Source organism: Anser cygnoides, chromosome 20 (assembly GCF_040182565.1).
Source record: "Anser cygnoides isolate HZ-2024a breed goose chromosome 20, Taihu_goose_T2T_genome, whole genome shotgun sequence".
Classification (NCBI taxonomy): Eukaryota; Metazoa; Chordata; class Aves; order Anseriformes; family Anatidae; genus Anser; species Anser cygnoides.
The window spans coordinates 11,473,261-11,496,725 of record NC_089892.1 but is presented as its reverse complement, the minus strand read 5'-3'; the positions used below and the strand labels follow the sequence as shown (position 1 = coordinate 11,496,725).

General features: G+C 41.2%; 1 protein-coding gene across 28 annotated transcripts in view; it reads right to left on the bottom strand.

Moving 5' to 3' along the window:
• EXD3 (exonuclease 3'-5' domain containing 3) overlaps positions 1-23,465 on the bottom strand; it is a 300,821-nt gene that overhangs the window by 175,778 nt on the left and 101,578 nt on the right. For all 28 annotated transcript variants that reach the window (XR_010826103.1, XR_010826104.1, XM_066980892.1 and 25 more), the window contains 5 exons: positions 13,542-13,595; positions 12,821-12,960; positions 11,892-11,992; positions 4,456-4,529; positions 1,684-1,722 (listed from right to left, as the gene is read on the bottom strand). Coding sequence is in view for 26 of the 28 variants with exons in the window: in XM_066980892.1 (XP_066836993.1) it covers positions 1,684-1,722; positions 4,456-4,529; positions 11,892-11,992; positions 12,821-12,960; positions 13,542-13,595 (408 nt within the window). In the remaining 2 variants the exon portion in view is untranslated. The remainder of the gene's footprint in view (positions 1-1,683; positions 1,723-4,455; positions 4,530-11,891; positions 11,993-12,820; positions 12,961-13,541; positions 13,596-23,465) is intronic.

Here is a 23,465-nt window from a genome sequence, read left to right as displayed (position 1 = left end):
CCAGATGCATAGGTACAGATTCTGATTGCTTTAATGTGGTGCCAAAGACAGTAATCTCTGATAGCACTACGAGTCAGGGTTGATAACAGGCAAGTTTAAGCACTACTCGTGTGATAATTACATAGCTATCAAAACTGAATAAGATGGAAGCAATCAGGAAAATATGAAGCTTGCAATAGTTTGAAAAAGCAAAGATGACCTCCTGCCATAGTCCATCATCCGGTTGAGCTCTGTGTAGTTCACAAGGGAGCTTTCTTACCAGGCACCAAACCTTTCTGAAAGTATCTATTCCCAAGCCTCAGGTCTCCACAAGTGATTGACATGATCTGCAATTGTGTGTGTTAATTAGGAGTTTTTTCCCACTGTCTACCATGGTGCTGGCAGAAACCCCTTCACTGCATACACCAACGTACAGCCACTTGTGTCAGAGATGTCTGTTACACCATCGTGGCCAATCCCATCTCAGGTCTTGATCCTGCAAGATACCTGCACTTGTGCTGGCCTCGAAGCCTGTGAGAATCAGAGAGAACCCACAAAAATGCTTGAAAGTTCCTACAGTGGATAAGATCACTGAGATCAAGAGGCAAGGCCCCTTCGTTTCTCACGAAGTCTGGCCTTCTGCATGGGTACAATAAACTACACATAGAAGCTGAATATTCAACTCTGAATATGCTCAGTAGGTTTAACAGTTACCACGAAGGGATGGTGGACATCTTATCAACCACCTCTGTCTTAAAAAAACAACCTCGTGCTTTTGCATTGTCCTTTTTCCTTCTACACCTCCTGGAAGAGAGAAGAAACATCTCATGCTTAAAATGCAGCCATATCTAGTGCGCACAGATACTGCATAAGATCTCAAGATCTCATCATTAGTAATTGGACTGTCTTGTTACCACTCAGAGGCCCACACTGATCAAATGGGTTTTCATGGGCAGAATTTGCTGACAGTCAGAAATCCTTAATGGCTGCAGAATTCAAACTGAGGGAGTTATAGAAAAGGAGCCAACACTCACCATAAAGTTGCAATTCCACAGGCATGTTATGGGCATATAAATTGTCACTAATGGCATGTCACCATGGAATTTCTTAACATTTCATTGCCACATATGTATTTATTGTAGTATCAGGCCAAAACACAGTTGCCTGAACTCTCCTGTTTATACACCAAGAAAAAAAATACTGCTCCTTTCTTCCTGTGTCATTAAAACTATTCATGTCCTACAAGTTGTAGAAGTCACGGTATCTAACAGTCACATAATAAACCTGTTGAAAATTATCAGTGGAGCATGTAGGGGGAATCTAACATTTGTCCAGCTTTATGCATACAACTTGTTAGCTGCCTGAAGAAAATTTCCTTTTTTCCTCCTTGTAATTAAGCAATCTCAATATTTGTAGTGTTTACTTACAAATCAGTGCATGGAAGTACAAGAATGTACTTGATAATCTCATCTAAATGCTAGAGCTAAACTAGACCATTTTTAAAGACGTAACAGGAATTCAAAACCATTTTTTCTTTCTTGCTCTTCCCTGTACAGATTATTTTGCTATATGAGTACAAAATTATGAGGAAGTGCAAAATTGTAATTGTTGGACTCCGATATCCAGAGTTGTATATTTTGAACATTATAAAAATAATTTCCAAAGCAAAACCTGAGAAAATGGGAGAAGAAAATCCATACTCACCTGAACATGATCTGTCCAATTCTCCTGAGTCATGGTTTTCTGAAAAGACAAATTACTTGTGAGCCACCTTAGAAAAGGAAGAATGTTACATATAACAAGCTGAAAAAGTTCTTAGACACTTGCATCAACTGTGATTGAGGAACGCACACTGGAATGCTCTGGAAACCTGTGATTCTCCTATGTCACCAACCAGGGAGGGCATGGCAGAAAAACACAGCTTAGATCAAGTAATTCGGACAACTGTTTAGGCTGCAGCACATAAGACAAAAATTCATATGTGATCAAAGTACACAGGCAACACAGATCCTCACCTAGCTCCACCAAACACTCCTCGTTACCTGGAGCTAGGACTCATTCGCAAAAAAAATAATCACCTTAACAAGATTCTGCGAAGTGCAGCAGAATTTCTGAAGGCCTCAAAGCCTGAGTGGTGCTTTTGCAATGCAAGAGACATTGCTAAGCACAGCTGACATAGGCCATGCTGTGGTGGAACACGTGGATCGCTGCTGTTGCCTCCACCTCAGGAGAGTTGCAATGTGTCCGCAGACTGTTCACCTCAGCAGCTAGCCCAATGGAGAGCTATCCCCATAGGCTCCGGTAAGGAAATGATCTCAGGGATTATCCGCGAGGCTCTAGAATATAAAAAGACAAACTCTTCTCCACAGCCAAGTCATGAAAAGTCCTCTGGAATCATGAGGCCTGGGAAAGGAAACTGATAAGTTAATATTCTGATTCAAATGCAGTTCAGAGCCAACCTTGGGAGAAACTTGGGATGGGACCTACTCTCCACTCTGCCAAGAATGCAAGCTGCAAGAGACCGATCAGCCTTCCAGGCCAGAGTCTCACCCCCCACTTCTGGCAGAGGTCACAGTGACTACCAGTGCCACTGCTATTTTTTTTCCATAAAAGAAAGCTACAGGAGCAAAGAGGGAGTAAAAGAGCCTCAGAGAGAACATCTCAGAGATATACAAGCATGTAATCTAAATACTACTGAGATAAAGTAGCCATTTGACCAGGCCTCATACACAGCTGAGAATGGTAAACACAGAACACCAAAGAGCTCTCAGAAGAAGGGATGGTGTCCAGAAACAGCTGCCAAATGTACCTTAATGGAATTAACTGGCCAGCTTGGATACTTTAAAGCACGCATAAACTCCAAAACAAAGGAAATGGAAGGCCAGGGAGAGCAGAACATGAGATAAAAAATTCATTTCACTCCGCTAAATAAATACACCTGGAGCAATGTTTTCTTCTCTCTCACTGTGAAAGCTCCCTAAAATGATGCCATCCAACATTAAAGCCTTGAGTTGAAGGACGTTGAAACGCTCAAGCCTCCCTAGGTCTTGTGTCAGTGGATCTGGAAGGCAGGAAAGGCAGATCAGAGCCTTCACTGTTGGATCAGGAGGTCCTGGAAGCAGAACTGCCAGTGCCAGAATGGTGTCATCAGATCACCACCACTCAACCCCATCTTTGCGTCCAAACTAAACATCAAAGAAATCCTCTTTTGAAGAAAAGAACAGAAACTTTTGGAGGAGGTGTCTCATTTCCTGAAAACTGAATCTCTGAAGACTGGATCAATAGTACCATATATAGGGACATCTGAACAACCTGCTGGGCTTCTGAAATCTTTGTTTAAAAGCTTCTTGTATCTACAGGGAGTAGGCTCTCTGTGAACTGCAGATGAAATACTGCTCCATTAAAATGTTTGGCAAATACATCTTGGTAATTCAAAATTCATGAAATGAAAACATTTATCTGTGCTGTTCAGTCCCCTGTGGTCCCTGTCTTTCACAGCCCAGTTAATATACCTGGATACAACACCTGCAAGCAAGCTGTTTTTTTCAGAAGAGGAAGAACAAAAGTTTATTCTCAGCTGGAACTATCTGTCTCCAGGCACAGGATGATGCTGAATGCCAGACAATCAAGACAAGCACCAAAACTGCCTTGTTAACAAGAAGAGAAATGTGCTTCCCACTGCAGTGTGCTCGAGAGCATCCAAAGGGCAGTGACTTGGCTCAGTACATTCATGAGAGGGGAGGAGAAAGCATTGTCAAGTAATTCTGCAATGAACTGCAAGTCAAACTCCAAGCTGCCTCCTAGAAACCTGCTCCACAGAAAAAAATAACGGCATCTTCTTATTTCCACAAGCCCTCAGTGTCAGGACAAGCACTAGTGTATTTGGAAAGAAGACTCAGAAATTGGACAAAAATAAAGTTAGTTCAGAGATTTGCTCAGGAGCTGAAAGTACTCCCATTTTGCTCAGCAGTAACAGGGCTGTTAGCACAAGAAGCTTCTGTGGCAGGTTGTGGCATAACTATCACAGCCAGGCCACCAATACCAAATCAAAGTAGTGGCTACAAATAACCCAGCAATGCAGAGTGCTTAAATAACTCTGTTCTTAAAAGTAATAATAGTGGTAATAAAAACAAATCTCTATCCGATATGCTCCCTCTTTATTTGAGATGGCTGAAACTGGACACATGGAGATTCCACCCTGACCTATGTATATCCCAATGTATGTGTCCCAGATAGCTGCTAAAGATGCTGAGGTGGAAAAGCATCCAGCTCTGTGCAACTGTAACACCCAGTCATTAGAATATGAATGGACACACAAATTATTCAGTCACAGAAAGTACAGGTCCAGTGGCGTACCCAATGTATATACAGCTTGTTCATGTATAATCAATATATCTCTATTATATCAGTTATCTGAAATGCAAAAATAAATAAGAAAACTCATTCACACTCATGCCACCTAATAAAGAAACGTACCTCAACAAACCTCTTGTAAAAGAGATAATGCAGAGTTCTTAAGTGCCGCTGATTTATGACATTAGGGCAGAGAGCTAAAAGAAAGAAAATGACATTTAAGTATACAACATAGCTGAACTTCCGTTAAATTTTACTGTCTAGACATTACATTTTTCCTTCCCCAAGTTTGAACTCAGTAAATGGAAGGCAGGATGCCATCAAACTTAGAACAATGAGGGACAGACACACACATTGTCAGCTTATCTAAACTATAAACTGTTATTTACACTTTCAACCACGATTACCAATGCTAATCCTTGGCTACTGATATCTCTGGTTCTACCACCCCTGAATGATAAGATCCACTTGCTGGTTCAATATCCTTCACAGTCAATGACTTCACACCTTTAATTACATTGCATCCTCATACACCTCCAATCTCTAAAGGCTACATTAATTTTGATTTAAATGGAAGTTGTGATGTTAATCCTTTGAAGCAGTTTTGAACATGTTACTCAGGATTTACACTTGTGTCTATGGTTTATCCAATAAAATATATACCCATGAAAGAGACTCCATATCCATACAAAAAGTGAGGTGACAATTGTTTTGCTGAGCTAGCACGCAACAGTTGTTTTTATTTTTATTCCTGCCATCTTCATTAGATATGCCTCATTACAACTGCAGAAAACAAGATCTTCACACAGCACCCTGTTTTGAAATCCAATGCAACAAGAGATAAATGTAGAAGATAAAATAGATTAGATAGGATTAGCATACGTATCTGTCAGTTCTTGCTAAATGCTGGTATGCATGTACATGGAAAGACATAACCAAAGCCTTCATTGGGGTTTCAGTGGCTAAAACCATCTCGCTGGTGGCCAGAAGAAGCAGGATCAACATTCAGAAATAGCAACAGAAAACAGTAAAGTGAAAATTCCCTGCAGCCTCACTTGCATTCAGCGGACACCAGGAGAAAACAGTGCTACTGATTCAGAGGGCCTCAGAGCACAGGACTCACGTGTCTCACGTGGCATGCCCAGAGGACTGCAAATGGAGAGAATGAAGAAAGATCAGATGAAGAAAGATCCTTGAATACCAGACTCTGGAATCAGAATTAAAGTGTCAAGACAGAGAAACACAGATACTCTGGAACATTTTAAAAGAAACTAGTGACATTTTCTATTCTGACGGAGAATGAAGCTGAATTTGAATCCATTTTCTGTATTTTATTATAAACAACAGAGAGCAACTACTTGAAAACGTGAAGATGAAAGCTAACTTGGTAAGACAGACAATGAATTGAAGAGTTCAAAGGAAGAACAGCAAAATAAAAACAAAATGGACTTCAATAAACTCAGAGAACTGGAAATAATTTATAATGTGGAAATAGCTTATAAGGGGAAAAGAAGGTAAGAGCTGGCAATGGAAAAACTGGAAGTGAACTAAGAGACTAACTCTGGTAAATGTGAAGCTTCTATTGACCGCAGATACAACAAGAAAATACACAGAAAGTGGAACTGAATTAGACACATACAAAAGAAGAACACAAACACAAAAAGTCCGAAAGCCCAAAGTTAACTATGAGATGCATCTACCAAAAGCCACAAAGGCAGGAAAAAAATCATTCTGAAAATATTTTTGTAGAAAGAGGAAGACCAGGGAAAGTGCTAGTCAGTCACTTGATAGAAAAGGAAAGCTGATGAATTAGGGCATGAAGAATGAAAATGATTACAATACTTGCTTTTCTTCACTTTTCATTAGAGAAGGCCCAACTAAAGGTGCTAACTGAAAAAGAGAAACAAATGGATTATAACTGAGGTTAGAGAAGAAACAATCAGGTTAGCATGTGCGCTCAGGTGCAGTATATGCTTCCAAATCCTAGGCCTCATGTAACCCACCCATGACTGTGTAAGAGTCACCTTTGAGAAGATGTGAAGCACAGGGGAGAAAGTTGAAAAGAGTACAAACAACCATAGTACTGTAGAAGTACTATACAACTGTAAGTACAAATAACTACTACAAAAAAGTACAAACCATTATAGTACTATAGTTTCCAAATATAGTACAACTGTATTTGGAAAAGTAAAAATATTTTCTAGACATATACTGTAACAAACATATTACTTGTGAGCACCTAGAAAATGTGATTTGTTACAGACTTTGCACTGTCCAAAAAAACCCAAACCCACAAACCATGTCATATCAGTCCTTCTGATACTCTTCTGTGACTCAGTAAGCTGTGTCCTGGATAAAGATGAAGCAGCAGTTGTTGCTCATCTTTATTACAGTAATGTTTTCGATACGGTCAAATGCAACATTTTAAGGGTTTTCAAGACCTCCACATTCACAGTAGATAAAGCTGGTGGTAATGAACTTAATTTATAGCAAGAGAAACTCCAGTTAACATTTTGGAGGAAAAAAAATCTAACAGCAAGGCTAGAGAAGAACTATCATAGGTTGTATGGGAGGTTGTAAACTTTCCATCTTGGAGGTCTTTAACAATAAGTTACACATCTTATATAGAAATAACAGAAGGAAAGCTCCTTTGGCTTTGGGGCAGGAAGGGTGAAACAGGTGGCCTGCAGAATCTTTGCCAAATCTTTTCACTGCAGTTTCACAACTATCTGTGCTTTACACTTCCAGAAATCAAAGCACCTCAGAGAAGAACAACTTACCCAAGATCACACAACTCATTAAGATTGGGCAGGAATCTGAACTCAAGTCTCCTGAGTGAAAACCAGTGTTTTGTTTGCAGAACCAGAAGACAACAACCTAAGTTTTTCAGAACAGAAACCAACCTTCCATTCAGCGTCTGTACTGTGGAGGGCTTGGGAATCATGACTGGGCTGTGGAGCACCAATGGAATACAAACAGTATAATACAGGGAAAGCAACTCTTGGCCATGTGTTAATTCTTACCCTGGCAGCTCCACCACAACAGTGCTGCATCTGAGCTACAGTTCACATCTGGGACTAACTCAGAAGCAAAAATTCCATTCTGTTGTCAGCCATTAGCAGAGAATTAGTGACTATTAGCAACAGAGAGGAAGTAAAAATGAAATCCATTTGTCACACAGAGAACGAAACCATTAATACACACCTATTCCACTCATGTAACAGCAGTAATGTGTCTTCTGGGGACATGGTGCAATACATTTTGAGGTGTGGTGTGTGGCTGTTGCTCCCAGGTTACAAATGACTCCTCCTGAGCTGGGATGGAGACCTGATCCTCTTGTTATACTGAGATCCTGACTTCCATTCACAGTGAGATTCCTTTACCCTGCCCTGGCATAACAGAAGGCCCCACACAAAGCACACTTTGTTTTGGGACAAAGTAAAGCTGCCTTGGTTTAATAAAATCAGAGTACCTGAAATGTTAGAGGCTTTTGCCCTGATATTGCTAAGGACTGCTGGGGAATCTGATGAGGAGTGAACGGTGCATTAATCTCAGTATATTATGATGAGGTTATTCCCTAAGTGCGAATTACTGGAGGGTAGGGCAGGACTCAAGAAAACCTCTTTTTGTTGTAGCCTCAAAGGTAAATTGTCTCTCATAATATGCTCTGTGCCACTGAAGATCAGGGTAAGTGGTCCTTAGAAGGGAAAGTGAAACAGCAGAAGCCCCAGACTGGCCCCAAACTGTTGAGGTACCTGCTAGCTTTGCTGTTTGGAGCATTGGCTGACTCTGAAGGAAGAACAGTGAGCATAGCATATAAGTTTCAATGTATGCCTAAAGGAAAAAATGCTCCAGTGTAGTCTTTACACACATCTGCATATGACAAATTCATGCTTAGAACTACAAGGGGTATGACTTTTCCAATAGAAAGCTTGGAGCTGCTGGCCAGCTTGTCTTGTCTCAAGCAGATCATCTTCTACTACTTGTACTTCAGCAGGGAAAAATGCTTTTAAGAAGGTAAGGGCCAAGGATGGACTCTTGGATGTTCACTTCCCTTCTCCTTCGACAGCTTGACTCCACAGCTACTTCAACCTCAGAAGCAGAAGGCTCCTACCTTCTAATGTCTAAGCCTAGAGGTGCTCCTTAGTCACACTGTTATACAGAAATGTGCTGGCATGTAACTCAAGAGCTAAATAAAAAACTTTGAAGGGACATCACCATGGAATGGGGGGGGGGGGGGGGGAGGGAGGGTGGAACAACCCTTGTAAAGCATATGGAAAGGAAAGGAATAATCTTCTGCTCTTAACAATGAAAAGGTAAAAACATTTGAACTATCCTCCTTCCAAAGGCTTTCTTGTAGAGTTTTAACAGTCATTGCTCTCTCTGGCACAGCATCTTTTCAAAGTGCTCAGTGCAGTGAACCCACGGGTCTCTGTGGGGCTCTCCCTGGTGACTGCTGACACCCTGCTCCCAGCTCTGGCAGACCTGGAGAAGCCTGGGGACAGTTGTGCCTTACCTGAGCAAATGCAACGACTGCTGAGCAGCCCTCGTCTGCCCTCTGCTGCCCCAACACTATCGGAGTGATAACACTTTATCACACAAGACAGCTCTGGGGGCTTCATTTAGAAAATTCACACTGAATCTAAAATAAATGTTAAACCAAGAGGAACAACTTGGTGACCAAATGAAGAACATTTCTTCAGGTTTATACTAAAAACACTTTCTAAAGACTACAGTAAGAACACATTCGTAGCATTCAGGAATTAAGGTGCTTAAGCAATTTGTTATACTGCTATAAGACAACTTTTAACTGCACATTCAATTACCATCTCTTTTCCATCAACACCACTAATATCTGCTTTATTGTGCCATGAGTACTAAGGTCCAAGAAATAAGGACAGTTGTACTTTAGGCTCTTGAGACTTGAGGGTCTGTTCCCTCATCTCTGAGAACTGTTTTGACTAAAAGTTTTATTTGTAAATTTATGTCGATCTCACAGGGTCTCCAAAGAGTATTAAGTAATTAGCCTGCAATAGCTACAAGGCTTGTTAAACCAGTGCATAAACTGACCCATGTGTGAGAAAAGACTCTATAAAACTCTGTTTCCTCAATCATTGCCATTTCTGCCCAGCCTCTTACTTCCCCAGTAAAGCTAATTATATGAAATCCATGCATAGTTTATTGGGACACCTCTGGGACTCAAAAGAAAATCTTCCACTGCTGTGTGTGTTAGCAGGAATGCCAACATTCTCTTGTCAGAAAAAGAAACAGTGGACTAATCTATGATGATGGCTTATTTTTTCTGAGGCTCCAGACCTTTTGTTTTTACTGGGCCACCTCTTATCTGGCTCTGAATTTTAAGACTGGCTGTTCCAAGGAGTGTTTCAAACCTTAGATGTTGATCAACACACATCTAAGTTTTGCTTAGGAGTCAGTGAAACTTTCTAAGTGGACAACAGCGAGCTCTTGGGTAGCAAAATACGAAAGTAGATTTGGAACTACAATAACTAAGTCACGTATAAGCTTGCCTTCTCATACCAAGAAACCCTGTCCTCCTCCAGCCTTTCTCACCAAAAGCCACTTCCCTCTGCTGCTGCTGCTCTCAGCCTCTTACAGTGAGTAGGAGTCATGAGAGAAGAGGAGACAGAAAGCAGCAGAAGACTGCGGCATCAAGCAAGCCCACAACCAGGTTAGGTAACAAGAAGTGTGAGTTTCGCCCTACTGCTAGAATTTGGTGGAACTGCTCAGAACAAGAACAATTAGTTTTTTAAATCTGTATATTTTACCTAGTCTGCTTCCTTTTTGAACTCTCTTTCATCACAGTTAGATTTACTTCCACTAAAGAAAAGAGAGGAAAAAGGAGAGGAGAAGGGGAAAACTGCCACCATTTTCCAATTCAGTTCAAGATGAACCAGCACTAAGGCAGAAATTCCTCTGCAGGGATTCAAAGCTTCCAAAGCATTTCAGAGGAGACTGAGGCCAACCTTTTAGTAAAGCGCTGCTTTGAATTACATGTGATATTAGGTAAAAAAATGAATATCTACTTTCATATATAAGTCTATGAGTGAGAATCAGCTAACCTTGGCTTTAGCTGGCCCAAGTCTGGCATCTTTTCTAAATCAGTAGCCCACATCCCATCTCCCATCAATAGAAGGGTCAGTCCTCTCTAGCACCTGGCTTATCCTACATTGTAGGAATTGAAGTTGGCATAGGATAAATCACTCTCTGGAAGTGTTGCCAGGAATAGGGTCTATAGGAGAGACTCTTGTTCTGTGTATCTCAAGGCAGCTCCTCACCCATGAACCTACTGTGGAGGTCCAGTGAGAGTTTGGCATTATTAGTGGCAGCAACAATATCTGAGACACCATCAACAGGCTAAGACACGCTGTCATCCCACAGAGAGCACCTGAGATCAACAGGTACATACTCTTCTTTCTCATTCTGCTAGATTTTTAAAAAAAACTTTCTCAGGATTTTGCATGTGAACAAAATTTCACATGCATTTCATGTTTACAGTTAACACCGTACCCTTGGTGAATCTTTCAAAAAGAAAGGGGAAAAACTCAATGTTCGTTACAGATCATAAAGGACAATACAGCCTACTGAATGACCAGTCTTACAAAGGAGAAAAAATTACCGAAGACTAGTAAACTCCAGGGAAGGATTTAGATGTTAAATAAATCACCCCCTTGTGTCTCAGATTTCACACCAACGTGCTAAGTTTAATTATATTTACTTATCCTCCAATGGGGGTCTGCAAGGATTATCTTATTAACTTTTGAACAGCAGGTTGAAGATGTGAAGATTAATATGCAATATAGTGTTGCTGCCAGGCATAATAAACCCGTAATTTGTGGTTAGAAAACACTTTTCAGTCCAAGAAAAGAGAATTGCGTATCTTCTGCTGATGATGGAAAGCTTTGTAGGGTGAAACCTTATGGTGCATCTAAAGGTTTCCAACGTAAGGTCCCAAAGAAAACTGAAAAGATCAACAGTCTCCACTAACAACAAAAGCAAAACAAAGATTTTATTAGACAACTGGTAGTGAAGCAGATCTATTCAATGATGTGCAATGTGTTACTTCTCTCAGAAGACTGGAAGAGTCTTAAAAATCCCTGCTGCCAACCCTATTTTACAGAAAGAATACAAAGAGCTGTAAGGCTCCTGCTTCCCGGGGGTTATCACTTCAGTACTGACAGACTCACAACTCAAGAAAACAGATCCGCAGATGAGTAATGACTTGCTTCTTATGTGAGCGGAATGGAGTCATAACTCAAAGCTGACCATCATGTGTTTACGTAGAGCCATTCTGAGGTCAAGATTTATTTCATATCATGGAAGGAGCAGTGTATTAGTCACAAGCACTTCATTCTATGACAGCACAAAGTGGTAATTCCCATAACTTACCAACTTTGTTTTTGAATACCATTAATTAAACTCTGAAACTCCCCATGATAAATTACAGCAGAGATTCCTTGCTGAACATGGAAGAAGATAAATTGACTTCATCTGTTTTTGATTGGTGAGATAACTCCAGAAGATGTTGCAATATCACATACCTGGATCTACATTAAATCGGTCTAGGAGCCTGAAGACCAGCTTGCTTAGCATTTTGCGGTTCAATTTGTCTGGTTTGTACCTGGACAGACCTTGATATTGTCTGTAAGCAAACAAACAAAATAAGAAAAAAAAGCACAAACACAACACCTTTGTGGAATTGCCTAAGGTTTTGCAAACAGTAGATATTTAACAGCAGATATATCAGGGTTTGGTAGGTATTGGTAAGAAAAGTCTCCTACCTTTCCTGAGTTACAGCAAAAAGCCAAAAATACAACCACACACATTTCCCAGTCAAAGACTGTAGCAAGACCAGAGACTTATTTTGAAGAAAGAGAAAGCCAGGAATTCCTTCATCTTCTTTCAGAACTAAGACTGCAACCATTGCATCTACATTGTGACTTTTACTGTACTGTTGGCTTTGTGACTGACAGGAGCTATTCTACTGAGAGGCGATTTATAAATTAAAACACACACAACTATTTCACGAGAACATGAAGGTTAACCACTTGCTTCTCTTGTTTTTCTGCCACTTCATCACAGTATTATCTTCCTGCCAAACCTGTACAACCGATACTGAAACTCAGCCTTGTCTGTAGCAAAGCACGAGAGTCTGATTAGTACAACCTCCTGGAGGGAGCTTTGATATTGTTATATTGCTAAGATCTACTACATAGTTTTCATTTTGTACTCCTCTCTCCTGTCAGGAGCTAAGCATCTGTCAATAGGAAAGATACCTCTGTCTTACTGGCTAAGGCATTTGAAAAGACTTCGGCACAGACGCCAGAAATTTCCCCATTCTCAGCTGAAAAATAAATATATTGCGCTCCATTATGCTGAGAAAATGATCTTAGATAGACAACCAAAGAACATAGCGTCCTCTGGCAGGCAGTTGGCCCCAGCTGTTTAGAAATTCAACAAACACTTCTACCTTGCAATGTCTCTGATATTAAAACCAGGTTCACACCAGGTGTCCAGGATCTGTAAGAGCTTGCACTGGAGCTCAGGATACTCTCCCACATAATCTTCCATCAAGTTAATTTTATCTTGAAACAGCAGTGGCATACACATCTAGGAAAAGAAATAACATCTAGTGCAAATGACACAGTTATGCCCTGCCTTTGATCACAATGTTCAGCAGTCTGAGTGCTGCAGCAAGCAGGAGGCGTGGAAGGTTTCCTGCAGCTCATGTGCAGGAAACGGGACTGAAACCTGGCAGAGGGCTGTCTCATCCCCTACTGCTCAGACATGGTGAGCAAGTCACAAAACCCTTGCTTAATAAACTAGTGTTGTCTAAAAGATGGATATGGCATTTCCAACATAAAACATTAGCCGAAGTGGCAAAGCCTTAAAGTAGCAAAACCAATAAAATTTACCATAATGATAACCACTTGTCAAGAACACAGGTAGATTTTTTGATTGCAGTGGTTGTAGCTAGAAAAATAGTCTAATAAGCTTTAATGTGGTCTAACAAAATATAGTCTGTCACTTCTCCAGATGTAAAGGTACTTTAGCAATGCAGCAGAATGACTTCTTGCAAACAAGATAAAGCCTCAAGTGAAACACATCATAACTTGGAGGGCCTTCATGGATGTGCTGCATAACAAAAGGTGGATCTGAAGACAGAGAGGCATGCAGAGGAAATGACTCACCTTCTCCACATCTTGATCTGGCTGTAATTTTAGCTTAATACTCAGTATGGCTGCCTAGAGAGAGAAAAAAAAAAGAGTGTATTTAGGAAAAGAAAACACAGTGGATAAACAGGTGTTATTCCAAAGTTAAGTATATATGCTACTATAGAAAGTTTTAATGTGATAATTATTTCTGTTGTGTTTTCAAGTATAAACATTTGACCACATACAGTCCACTTAGAAATGTACAAGAACAGTCCTGGCAGCGTTGCATATTGTGAAGAGCAGTAGCATACCCTGGCATAAAAACTAAAGATCAGGTTGTCTGGCAGAAAGAGAGAGAGAAAGTAAAGTGCTTGGACAAACTTAGATATGAAGGATATTTTCTAGCAATATAATTGTAAAAAATCCTGACCCATTATACTTTTCTGAATTAACTTGAATATACATCTTGCAGTGCCTTTAAGTTTTGTAAAATAGTTTTATTTTGTGAAAACTACTCATATTTGAAAGAATCTCAAATCAATAGGTCTTAGCTTGTATAATTTCTGCCTAGCTCCAGACCTCTGAATGTACTAAGGCTCATCACTTGGAGCCCTGAGTTCAGCTCTGCGGCCCCCAGCACAAGAAGGACATGGAAATATTAGAACGAGTCCAGAGGAGACCACGAGGATGATCAAGGGGCTGGAGCACCTCTCCTATGAAGACAGGCTGAGGGAGTTGGGGTTGTTCAGCCTGGAGTTCAGAGGAGTGGCTGATACCCCAGAGGGCTGCGCTGCCTTTCAGAGGGACCTTGACAGGCTGGAGGGTTGGGACGAGAGGAACCTCATGAAGTTCAACAAAGGCAAATGCAGGGTCCTGCACCTAGGGAGGAATAACCCCAAGTACCAGTACAGGTTGGGGGCTGACCTGCTGGAAAGCAGCTCTGAGGGGTAGGACCTGGGATTCCTGCTGGACAGCAGGTTAACCGTGAGCCAGCAATGTGCCCTTGTGGCCAAGAAGGCCGACGGTATCCTGGAGTGCATTCAGAAGAGTGTTGCCAGCAGGTCAAGGGGGGAGATCCTGCCCCTCTGCTTAGCCCTGGTGAGGCCTCACCTGGAGTACTGTGCCCAGTTCTGGGCTCCCCAGTACAAGAGGGACATAGAGCTCCTGGAGCGAGTCCAGAGGAGGGCTACAGAGATGATTAGAGGACTGGAGCACCTGTCGCACAAGGACAGACTGAGAAAGCTGGGCCTGTTTAGCCTGGAGAAGAGGAGACTGAGGGGAGACCTCAATAATGTATATAAATTCCTGAGGGGAGGGTGTCGAGAGGATGGAGCCAGTCTCTCGTCAGTTGTGCCCAGCAACAGGACGAGAGGCAGTGGGCACAAACTGAAGCACAGGAGGTTGCGGCTCAATATGAGGGGGCACTTCTTTACTGGTATGAGGGGGCACTTCATTACTGGGAGGGTGACAGAGCACTGGGACAGGTTGCCCAGAGAGGTTGTGCATCTCCTTCTCTGGAGATATTCAAACCCCACCTGGATGCCATCCTGTGCAAGGTGCTCTAGGTGATCCTGCTTGGCAGGGGGGTTGGACTAGATGATCTTCAGAGGTCCCTTCCAACCTCAGCCATTCTGTGATTCTGTGAAATATATTAATATCTAACTGTGCATTGCACAGGAGGCACACAAACTAATTAGGATTTTAAGCTGTTAGCAGTGTTTAATTTCTGTATGTGTGAGAACACTTGGATCTCAAATAAAAAATAAGCATGTAATGACTTTCTTTAGTATAGTGCGTTCTTCCAGTAAATGATGTAGTAAGAGCAAGGAGCCTTCTAACACATTTACATATTAGTACTAACATAATTGTTAACTATGTAACAAGGAGGCTTTAATCAAGTGTCCTTCACATGACCTAGCAAAAAGTTAGGCTGTGTTTTCCAAGATGGTTGAAACCTAAGTTTGATAGTGCTGCACCTCTGACCCTCCTGCAGCATGCTTGTAACGCTAAGCAACAGACAAAGAAACAGAGTATTTCATCAACATAGATCACAAATGCCTATTTATTCCGATGAGGATAAAAACAATTGGTTAGGCCTTACAGGAAAATTACTCTCTTCAACAGGTTTGTCTGATATTGTTATTCATTTTGCTTTGAGAGAAAGAGATCAAGAGTATGATGGTTGTGGTTTTTTAATTGTTTTTTCTTTGAACTGTTACATGTTAGAATATGTAAACAAAGATAATAAAGTAAAAAATGCCTCCCTGCCCCCCCCCCCCAATACAAACCTCACTGTTAACCCTCACTGCACGAAACCTTTACAGAAAAATTTAACAAGAGAAATAACCTAAGAGGGGGTAGGAGGCAGCAGAAGCTGTGGATAGCATTACCTTTTGGAAAATTTATGTGTGTTTTACATCCACTGCATCAAAGACTGTATACAAAAGCAAATAACCAACAGACACCACCTAAGTTCATTCTGACTGTCCAGCAGAATAACGATGCCCAGTTATCAGGGGGAATACATTTATTTATTTATTTATTTTTTACAAAACACTGTCCATGTTTGATCAAAAAGAGAAATTATGAGAAGAACTTTAAGTGACAAAACCAGGAACTGACGTTAATATAAAGACTGTGTGATGCAAATCAGATATTGAATAGAAAGTCACATAATAATGTCTCAGCCCAGCTAATTCTGCAACAAATTTTCTCTCTCACTCCAGACCTGATAACTAAATCCACCAGTTTAAGGCCAAATGTGCTATTCTGCTCCACGAGCATCAAGTACCTTTTCTCTCAAATTATCAGATTAACATCATAAAGTGCAAGCAGAGAAATTATTCTCAAGTTGTACATAAGCTGAATGTTGCTACATCTGTTCTGGACTTGAAGAAGGGTTTTGTGTCTCCAAAACTTCAATGGCTGTTTTTTTTTTTTCCTCTTCCGAGCTATCTCAGCTGGCCAAATAAAAAAAAAACTCTCAAAATCTTGTTTCACCATTTGATCTCATTTGTATCTTTTATTAAACAAGTAATCTCTTAGTTTTAGCATGCAAGCACACAGTTGTTTCCCTAATAGCTTTTTAATGTTCACAGGCATGTTCAGATTAATCTAATTGCAGAACTGTTATCTAAATGGCATAGTTTTATCTCTATCTCTATTAACAGTACGGGTGACCTAATCAGATGAACACACGCTGTGTTAGGCTAGGTTTACCTCTTTTGCTGGATGTGTATACTGCTCTGCACAGGGTGGAGGGCAATGATTATCCATGTAGCCAGCGTGTGGAGAAACGGCACCTTCCAAACCCCGCTGTGGCAGACCCACCTCACGCCACCATTGCTGCTACAGGCCAAAGGAACACTGTCCTGCCACCAACACTCACCCACTTCAAGCAATTCACGTGAGCTGGTTCTTAACACCGTTTTAACATCATCCGATTACAGCAGGTGATGGAGCAGTCAGACAAACTGCTGCCGGTGGTCGGTGGCAGTAGCCTCCTGCAGCGGGAGTGCCATCGGTGGCGGGGCAGCAGCCTTTCCCGTGCACAAAGCAAAGCGTGGAAGGTGATGCCTGACCCAGGCCTTAGGAACAAACAACCAGTCTGGATTGCAGGGTGCAGCTACATGGGCTGGCTGGCTGAATAGCGAGGACAACTTAGATAAAATCAGCATGTTTACAATAGAAATAATAAGAGAAGAGATATGAGTAACTGTAATAAAGATGAAAGTGCTTGGCAGCTGTGTCTGTGGTCTCAACTTTAGGCTATTTTAAGATTCTGTTTTGTTATTATCATGTTTTGAATTGTTTCACTCCACAAACAAGTTTTGTGTAAAACGACCCTATTTTTAACAGTCTGTTTATAGATGATAAAATCTCCAGAAAAGCAACACCTCATTCATAGACTCATTTTATAGTTAGAAAACAAACACTTCAATTAGGCAGACAGCACACTCTAATTGAAATGCTGAGAATCCCCCTTCCCACCCAACAAACGTTTCCCCATATGCAATTGCACTGTCCAAGCTGTGCTAGGAGACTAGCCAGGGTAGCTGGAAGCTAGCAGTCATGTTAGTCTAGCTACAGATCTTCAAACTCAGGTTGGAACGGCAAGGCAACCAAAATCCTGAACAGCAGATGCCTCCCCCACTTCACCAGCTGACAAACAAAAGCAAAAAACAGCTACTGCACAAGAACACCGAAAAGCTCTGGTGAACTCCAACATACTGTCAATTTATTAAGACAGTCTATCCGCCCTCCGTCAATCTATGAAAGAGAATGTGTTACAGTCCTGACAGGTGATTATGTGATACAAATAGTCTGTTCACAAAACTATGTCAAACAGAGCGAGTTCCTAGAATGCAATCTAATAAAAGCAAAGAAATAACACATACAAGTGTTTAACCTATATTACAACACTCCCGCCCCAGCCCTGGCCCCAAAGCTGGATCTCTCTCTTTCCTTTCATTCCCCAAACATACAGGGGACAGGTACACGATGAAGCCACTGCTTAGCAGTACAGGAAAAAAGGAGATGACCCACCACCTGATTCAAATCTCCTCAGTGTTTATGAGCCTTCTGATTGTTTTCAGGGAGCTTTAGATCATTCTTTAATTATCGGGAAAGGGAAGATCATGTTTGGACATTTTGTTGCTGTTTTGCTTACTGAGGATAAAGTCTCAAAAAATGCAGTGAAGGAGGGCTGGATGCGCATGGGAAAGAATTCAAAGGTGGACAAAAATACTTTAATTTATATCTAAAAAGTGTGGAGGTGCACTGACCACAGCATGGGGGAAGTTACACGAACTTGATGCATTCAGGCCAAGCCATGAGCACCGCAGCTGCCACTGCACCGAGAGACCACTTTTCTAGTCATGCAACTGCAAAAACAAGAATATGAGAAAATGATGACTGCTTCTAGGCAAACACACATGCACCAATACCTGATTCTCTCTACTTGTTTTGAATGCATTTGGCTCTGTCTCATCTAAAAATGACTATTCTTTCCATATACAGTATGAAGCGCAGGAAGCCACACAAGATCTTATCTGCAAGGGCATGTGCACTTGGGTGGTGTCTACACTGACAATTTAGGCAATTTTCCCACGGTGGGGTTAGCATCAGAGGAATAACCTTTTGCTAGTAACACTGCTTGGAGTGATGATGAAGGACAGACACAAATGGTTTCTGATGACTCCTGCATTACTTAGCCTTGCTCTAAGCAAGTTGAGACAACACAAAGGTAAATATGCCTCACTTACGGTAGTATTTCTAAACCAATGGTGAAGGAATTTCTGAAAACCCATATAACAGACCAAACAACAGAGTGAGATTTGCAGAGGAGGATCCAATGTCATGTCTAAGACAAATCATTGTGATCAAAGTGTAGATACATAATAATGGTAGAAATAATTGAGTAAAAGGCACATCACTTATTAATCATTGGGAACATCTGTTTTGTGTTTTTGGAATCACTCCTTTCAAACTTGTGGCTAATCAACTTTGCTCAAACTCTCACAATGCATCACTGCATAGTATATGACATCAGGTTATATGTTTAATTACTTCCTGCTTAAAGAGCACACAATATACACAGCTGTCTTTGGGCAGATCTTCAGAAACAAGAAAAACATGAGATTTACCAGGTCTACTTTCAAAAGAGCCTGACCATATTTTATAAGGGGTGAGACAGTCAAAAGTAAGTGGTGATGTGTTAGTCATATGTAAAGAATTTGAGGAAGAGAAAGAGAAGTAGAAGTCAAGGCTGGAATACGTGTGAATACAGGTGAAGTGAAGAGGGATCTAAAACAAACACTGCAGTGATTTGTCTTCCTCAGGTCACTCAAAGCAGTTTTAAACCTTGTTTAACTCGTCAGTGCACCCTCACAACTTAAAGATCCTCTACAGCACTGCCCAAGTTTCCTGTGTACTCAGGCCACCCACCTTCACCAGATTCTCCAGATCCAGACTCTCTGTATGGGTAGGTCTGCTGCACATTGACACCTCTTCTCAGAGAGCTCTCTCCTTGCTTGACGAGAGCCCAGTAATAATTGCAGCAGAAGCAGAGTACTACCATCTGAATTATTATTTCCCAGCAACATTCAAGCTCCTTCCCAACCACTTCAGCAGACAGATGCCAGCAGCAGAAAGTGGCTCCAGAAGATATGGTGTCTGGGAACAGACTATGGAGTTGCCTATGGCCTGCAGGTTGGCTACCTCTGTTCAAGTGGCAATGCATCTTGCAGACAATGTGCAACTAAAGCAGTAGATTAAGTTGATAAGAAAAGAGGCTGAGACTGACACCATCATCTCTGCATGAGAAACATCCCTTGTTACATTTTCCTTGGTTTCCTTATCAAATATTTTTAATTTAAAAGAAACAATGAAATCAAGTGCACACTTTTTATATAAACGTGTGCAAATACCATATGAAATGAACAAACCTTTGCAATTTAAGTGGGGAATCGGGGAAGGAAGCAAAATCAGAGACTTTTCACTGTCCTGAGAATAGCTCAAAAAGTTCAGAGTGAAGAAATCTAAAATCTGAACATCCGTTATGGTGATCAGTCAATTTTAACACTGATGTATATTGACAGATTTGCAAAAATACATGTGTACTCAAGCACCACTATGAAGTAGAACTACAAGCAGTAACATCCCTGAAACAGTGTTCAAAACATTGCTACAGAAAAAAAATAAGGTCATGTTGCTGATTGAGCTATGCATTTCCTGACCTTAGCATATTTGTATTCCTTTAAGTTTAGCTCTTTGGTCGGCTGCTCTTCCTATTGAATTATCAAACTATTTCTGTATTAGTATGTGTTGCTGACAAAAACTTTGTATTCTGTGTCTATGGAGCTTTTCCTGTGGCTACTCCAACTTATTTTATGACAAATTTTAACAACTTATTTTTTTAATAAGATAACCCACACTATTCAAATTGAAACAGCAAATATTTACTGAACTTAATATGGAGAATCAACCTTCCCTATTTTTATAAATTAACAAATGAAACGTTAGTAGAATAATACACTCAGCTTTTGAAAAGGGAGAAGTCAGGATGAGCAACAACAACTTGTTAAAAAGTAAATACTCCCTGTTGCACTAATAAGCTAGACCTGTGTTCTTGTTTATGTGATCTTGTTTATGTGTTCTTGTTTATGAAACAAACTGATGAAGGGGGAAAGACACACTGGTAGTCACTGGCAGAGAGAAGTTGGAGTGGGAGCTCTCTCAGGCCCAGGAATATTTCTGGTTGTCAGAGGCTAAAAAGATTATTTATTGTTTCCTTCCTAAACCCAGCTCCACTGCCACCTGTTCAGAATTTACTATAAAGCTGTTAAACAAGACAAGAACTTTGATGCTGACTGTGAAAACAAGTTTCACTGTATCTGACCCGAGCAGCACTCACTACTGATCCAGAAGCAAAGGAATTTGATTTTTTTTTAAGCACAGCTATCTTTTTACCTTTATAAGCTGTTTAAAAAAATGTAAATAAAATAACTCAGTGGACAATAGAGGGCATTCATTCCACAGAAAGACAGCCGCCACCCTTAGACATGAAATATCGCAGCACATTAAGTCATGAGACCCCGCTAATCAAAGCTGACAGGGCCCTGAATGTGATTTCTGCCGAGACTTAGCGATATCATGGGGCACTGAAGCATGCACAGCCTGCCAGACTGCCCCTGTTCATGTGACAATGGCTTTTATTCCCGAAAGAGGCCTGCGAGTGACAAGAGTCTCCTTTGTCTTTAGCCTCCCGCATTCGCAGTGCAAGAGAGGTTCATTCAACCAGCCCCAGACACTCTTTGAAAGGCTGAAGTGTAACATAAGATGACCATGAAACACTAGCTTGCCTTCTGCCTACCCCTCATTCTTCTCAAGCACAGCCTGGCCTATTCAGGGCCTCTTACAGACTCACTCGCACTGCATTACCCCCGGTCTGCTGAATCCCCACATTGTCCAGGCCCCACCAGCAGCCATCGCCCTTCCCACAAAGCCATCCACCGGCACTTGGGGCCGCATGCCCGAGGAGCCACCGATGAAAGGCTGTGGTGCCGCCGGCCGCCCCGGTCCTGCCCAATGCACGGAGCCTCACGGCCGGCCTCAGCCTGCAGCCTTGGGGCTTCCCAACCCACCCTAAAAGGAGATGAAGCTGCAGGTATTTCAGATGGAACTGCAGCTATTTCGGATGGAGCTGCCCAGACATGGACATTACAACCCCTCTGTCCAGATTCTCCTCTAGAACAGGAGTTTTCATGTTCTGTGAGCCATGAGGAGAGGACTCAGAAGTGCTCTTCACTGCTCTGGAGTGTCATGCAAGGCCCCATGCCATATTACTCCAGCAGCTGCAAACCCCGTTCACAAAAGAATGGATGAAAACGCCAAACCTGCCAGACACCTCCAAAGAAACCCCACTTTTATGTCCCTGGTTTTTATTTTAATTGTCGCTTCATCAGTTTGTTGTGTGTCATGAGAGAAATACTGCCATCCGCTGGCCAGCTAACTCAATCCCACATCTCAATCAGGTGCCTCCTAAAAACAGCCACTCTTTTATGCTATTATATTGGAATAAAAGATTACCTCCACCTTCACCATCTTCCAACAAATGTACCACTGTCTCCACACAAATGATGATCTTTCTTCCCATTATGAACTGACACCCCCACGACACTTGCACCCTGACACGTGGAAGGTCTACCACTATGGGAGGCTGCGCTCCGGTTCATGAGCAAGAAGCAGCAGCTTAGCTCAACTGCAGAACTTTAGGCCGGTGTGATTAACAAACTGGTTCAGCTTCTGACCAGTTCTGCTATTAACATGGAGTTAGTACAGGCAGGCCCAGAGCAGCTTCAGAAACACATAACTGCCATGCCTGTCCACAGGGAACTCTGGGATCTTGTTTTCTGAAGTGATCTTTCTCCAAAACTTTTGTGAGGGAAAGGAATCTCAACACATGGATCAAAGCTGTGACTTCTAGGATTCAAACACAATAGAATAAAATGTATCAAAAGAGTTAAATGGAATAATAAATAATCTAGAATAAGTCTGGTGCCTTATAGTAAATGTGGCATGTGGGCTAGAAAACAAATAATAAGAGCAAGGAATTATAAGGGCTTCTGTCCTCTCAGATGAGACACGAGCGAAAAAACTTGCACTTGAACCTGCTTTACTGCCCCAACTGAAAGATGGGGAAGAACAGGAAGAAAAGAGACAGGCCACAGTCCATTGTAAATGTTCAGAGCCCTAGTTCCATTTTTGTTCCATTTTGGGGGGGGTTAGTTGCTGTGAAATTAGGTATGATCAGTCCCCGAGGGGAATAAAAGATTTCCTGTTATTCTCGAAGATAATTCTATTCATCCTTCTGGCAACAAAACAACACTAGAAGAAAGTCATGGCTGAGGGTAATCACAAATGGAGCTTTCCTGTTCTTCACACTTGGAATGACTAGCAAATGAGCTTTTTTGTGGAAAAAAGAACTGAAAAACAAATTCCACCAAAAATTTGGAGCTTTCCAAAACCAGATCTAGAAAGAACTGCATTTCTAAAAGACAATAATAAATATATTTGAAGACATGGATTTAAAAATCACATTTAAATATAGTCAAATAATATACTTCTGTTAGGATTTTCAAACACTCATGTTCAAGTCTTACTGACCAAAAAGTATATTTCAAGTAGCTACCTATGAACTTCTAATCACACATGAAATAGCTTATTTTCTACTTTCAAAAAATCAGAAATAATGGAATTCTACGACCTTACTTTGGAATTGAGCTTTACTGAAGAATAGGACTTATAAAAATGCTATTTGATGTTTTTCTTTTGCTAAGCAAGATCAGGCTGCTTTACACTGTCAAAGCAAACTATTTCCCTTTGAGAAAACAAACATACAAACTTCTTTTTTTTTTTTAAAGCAAAATATAAGAAAAATTAACAGTATCGTATTTTGCT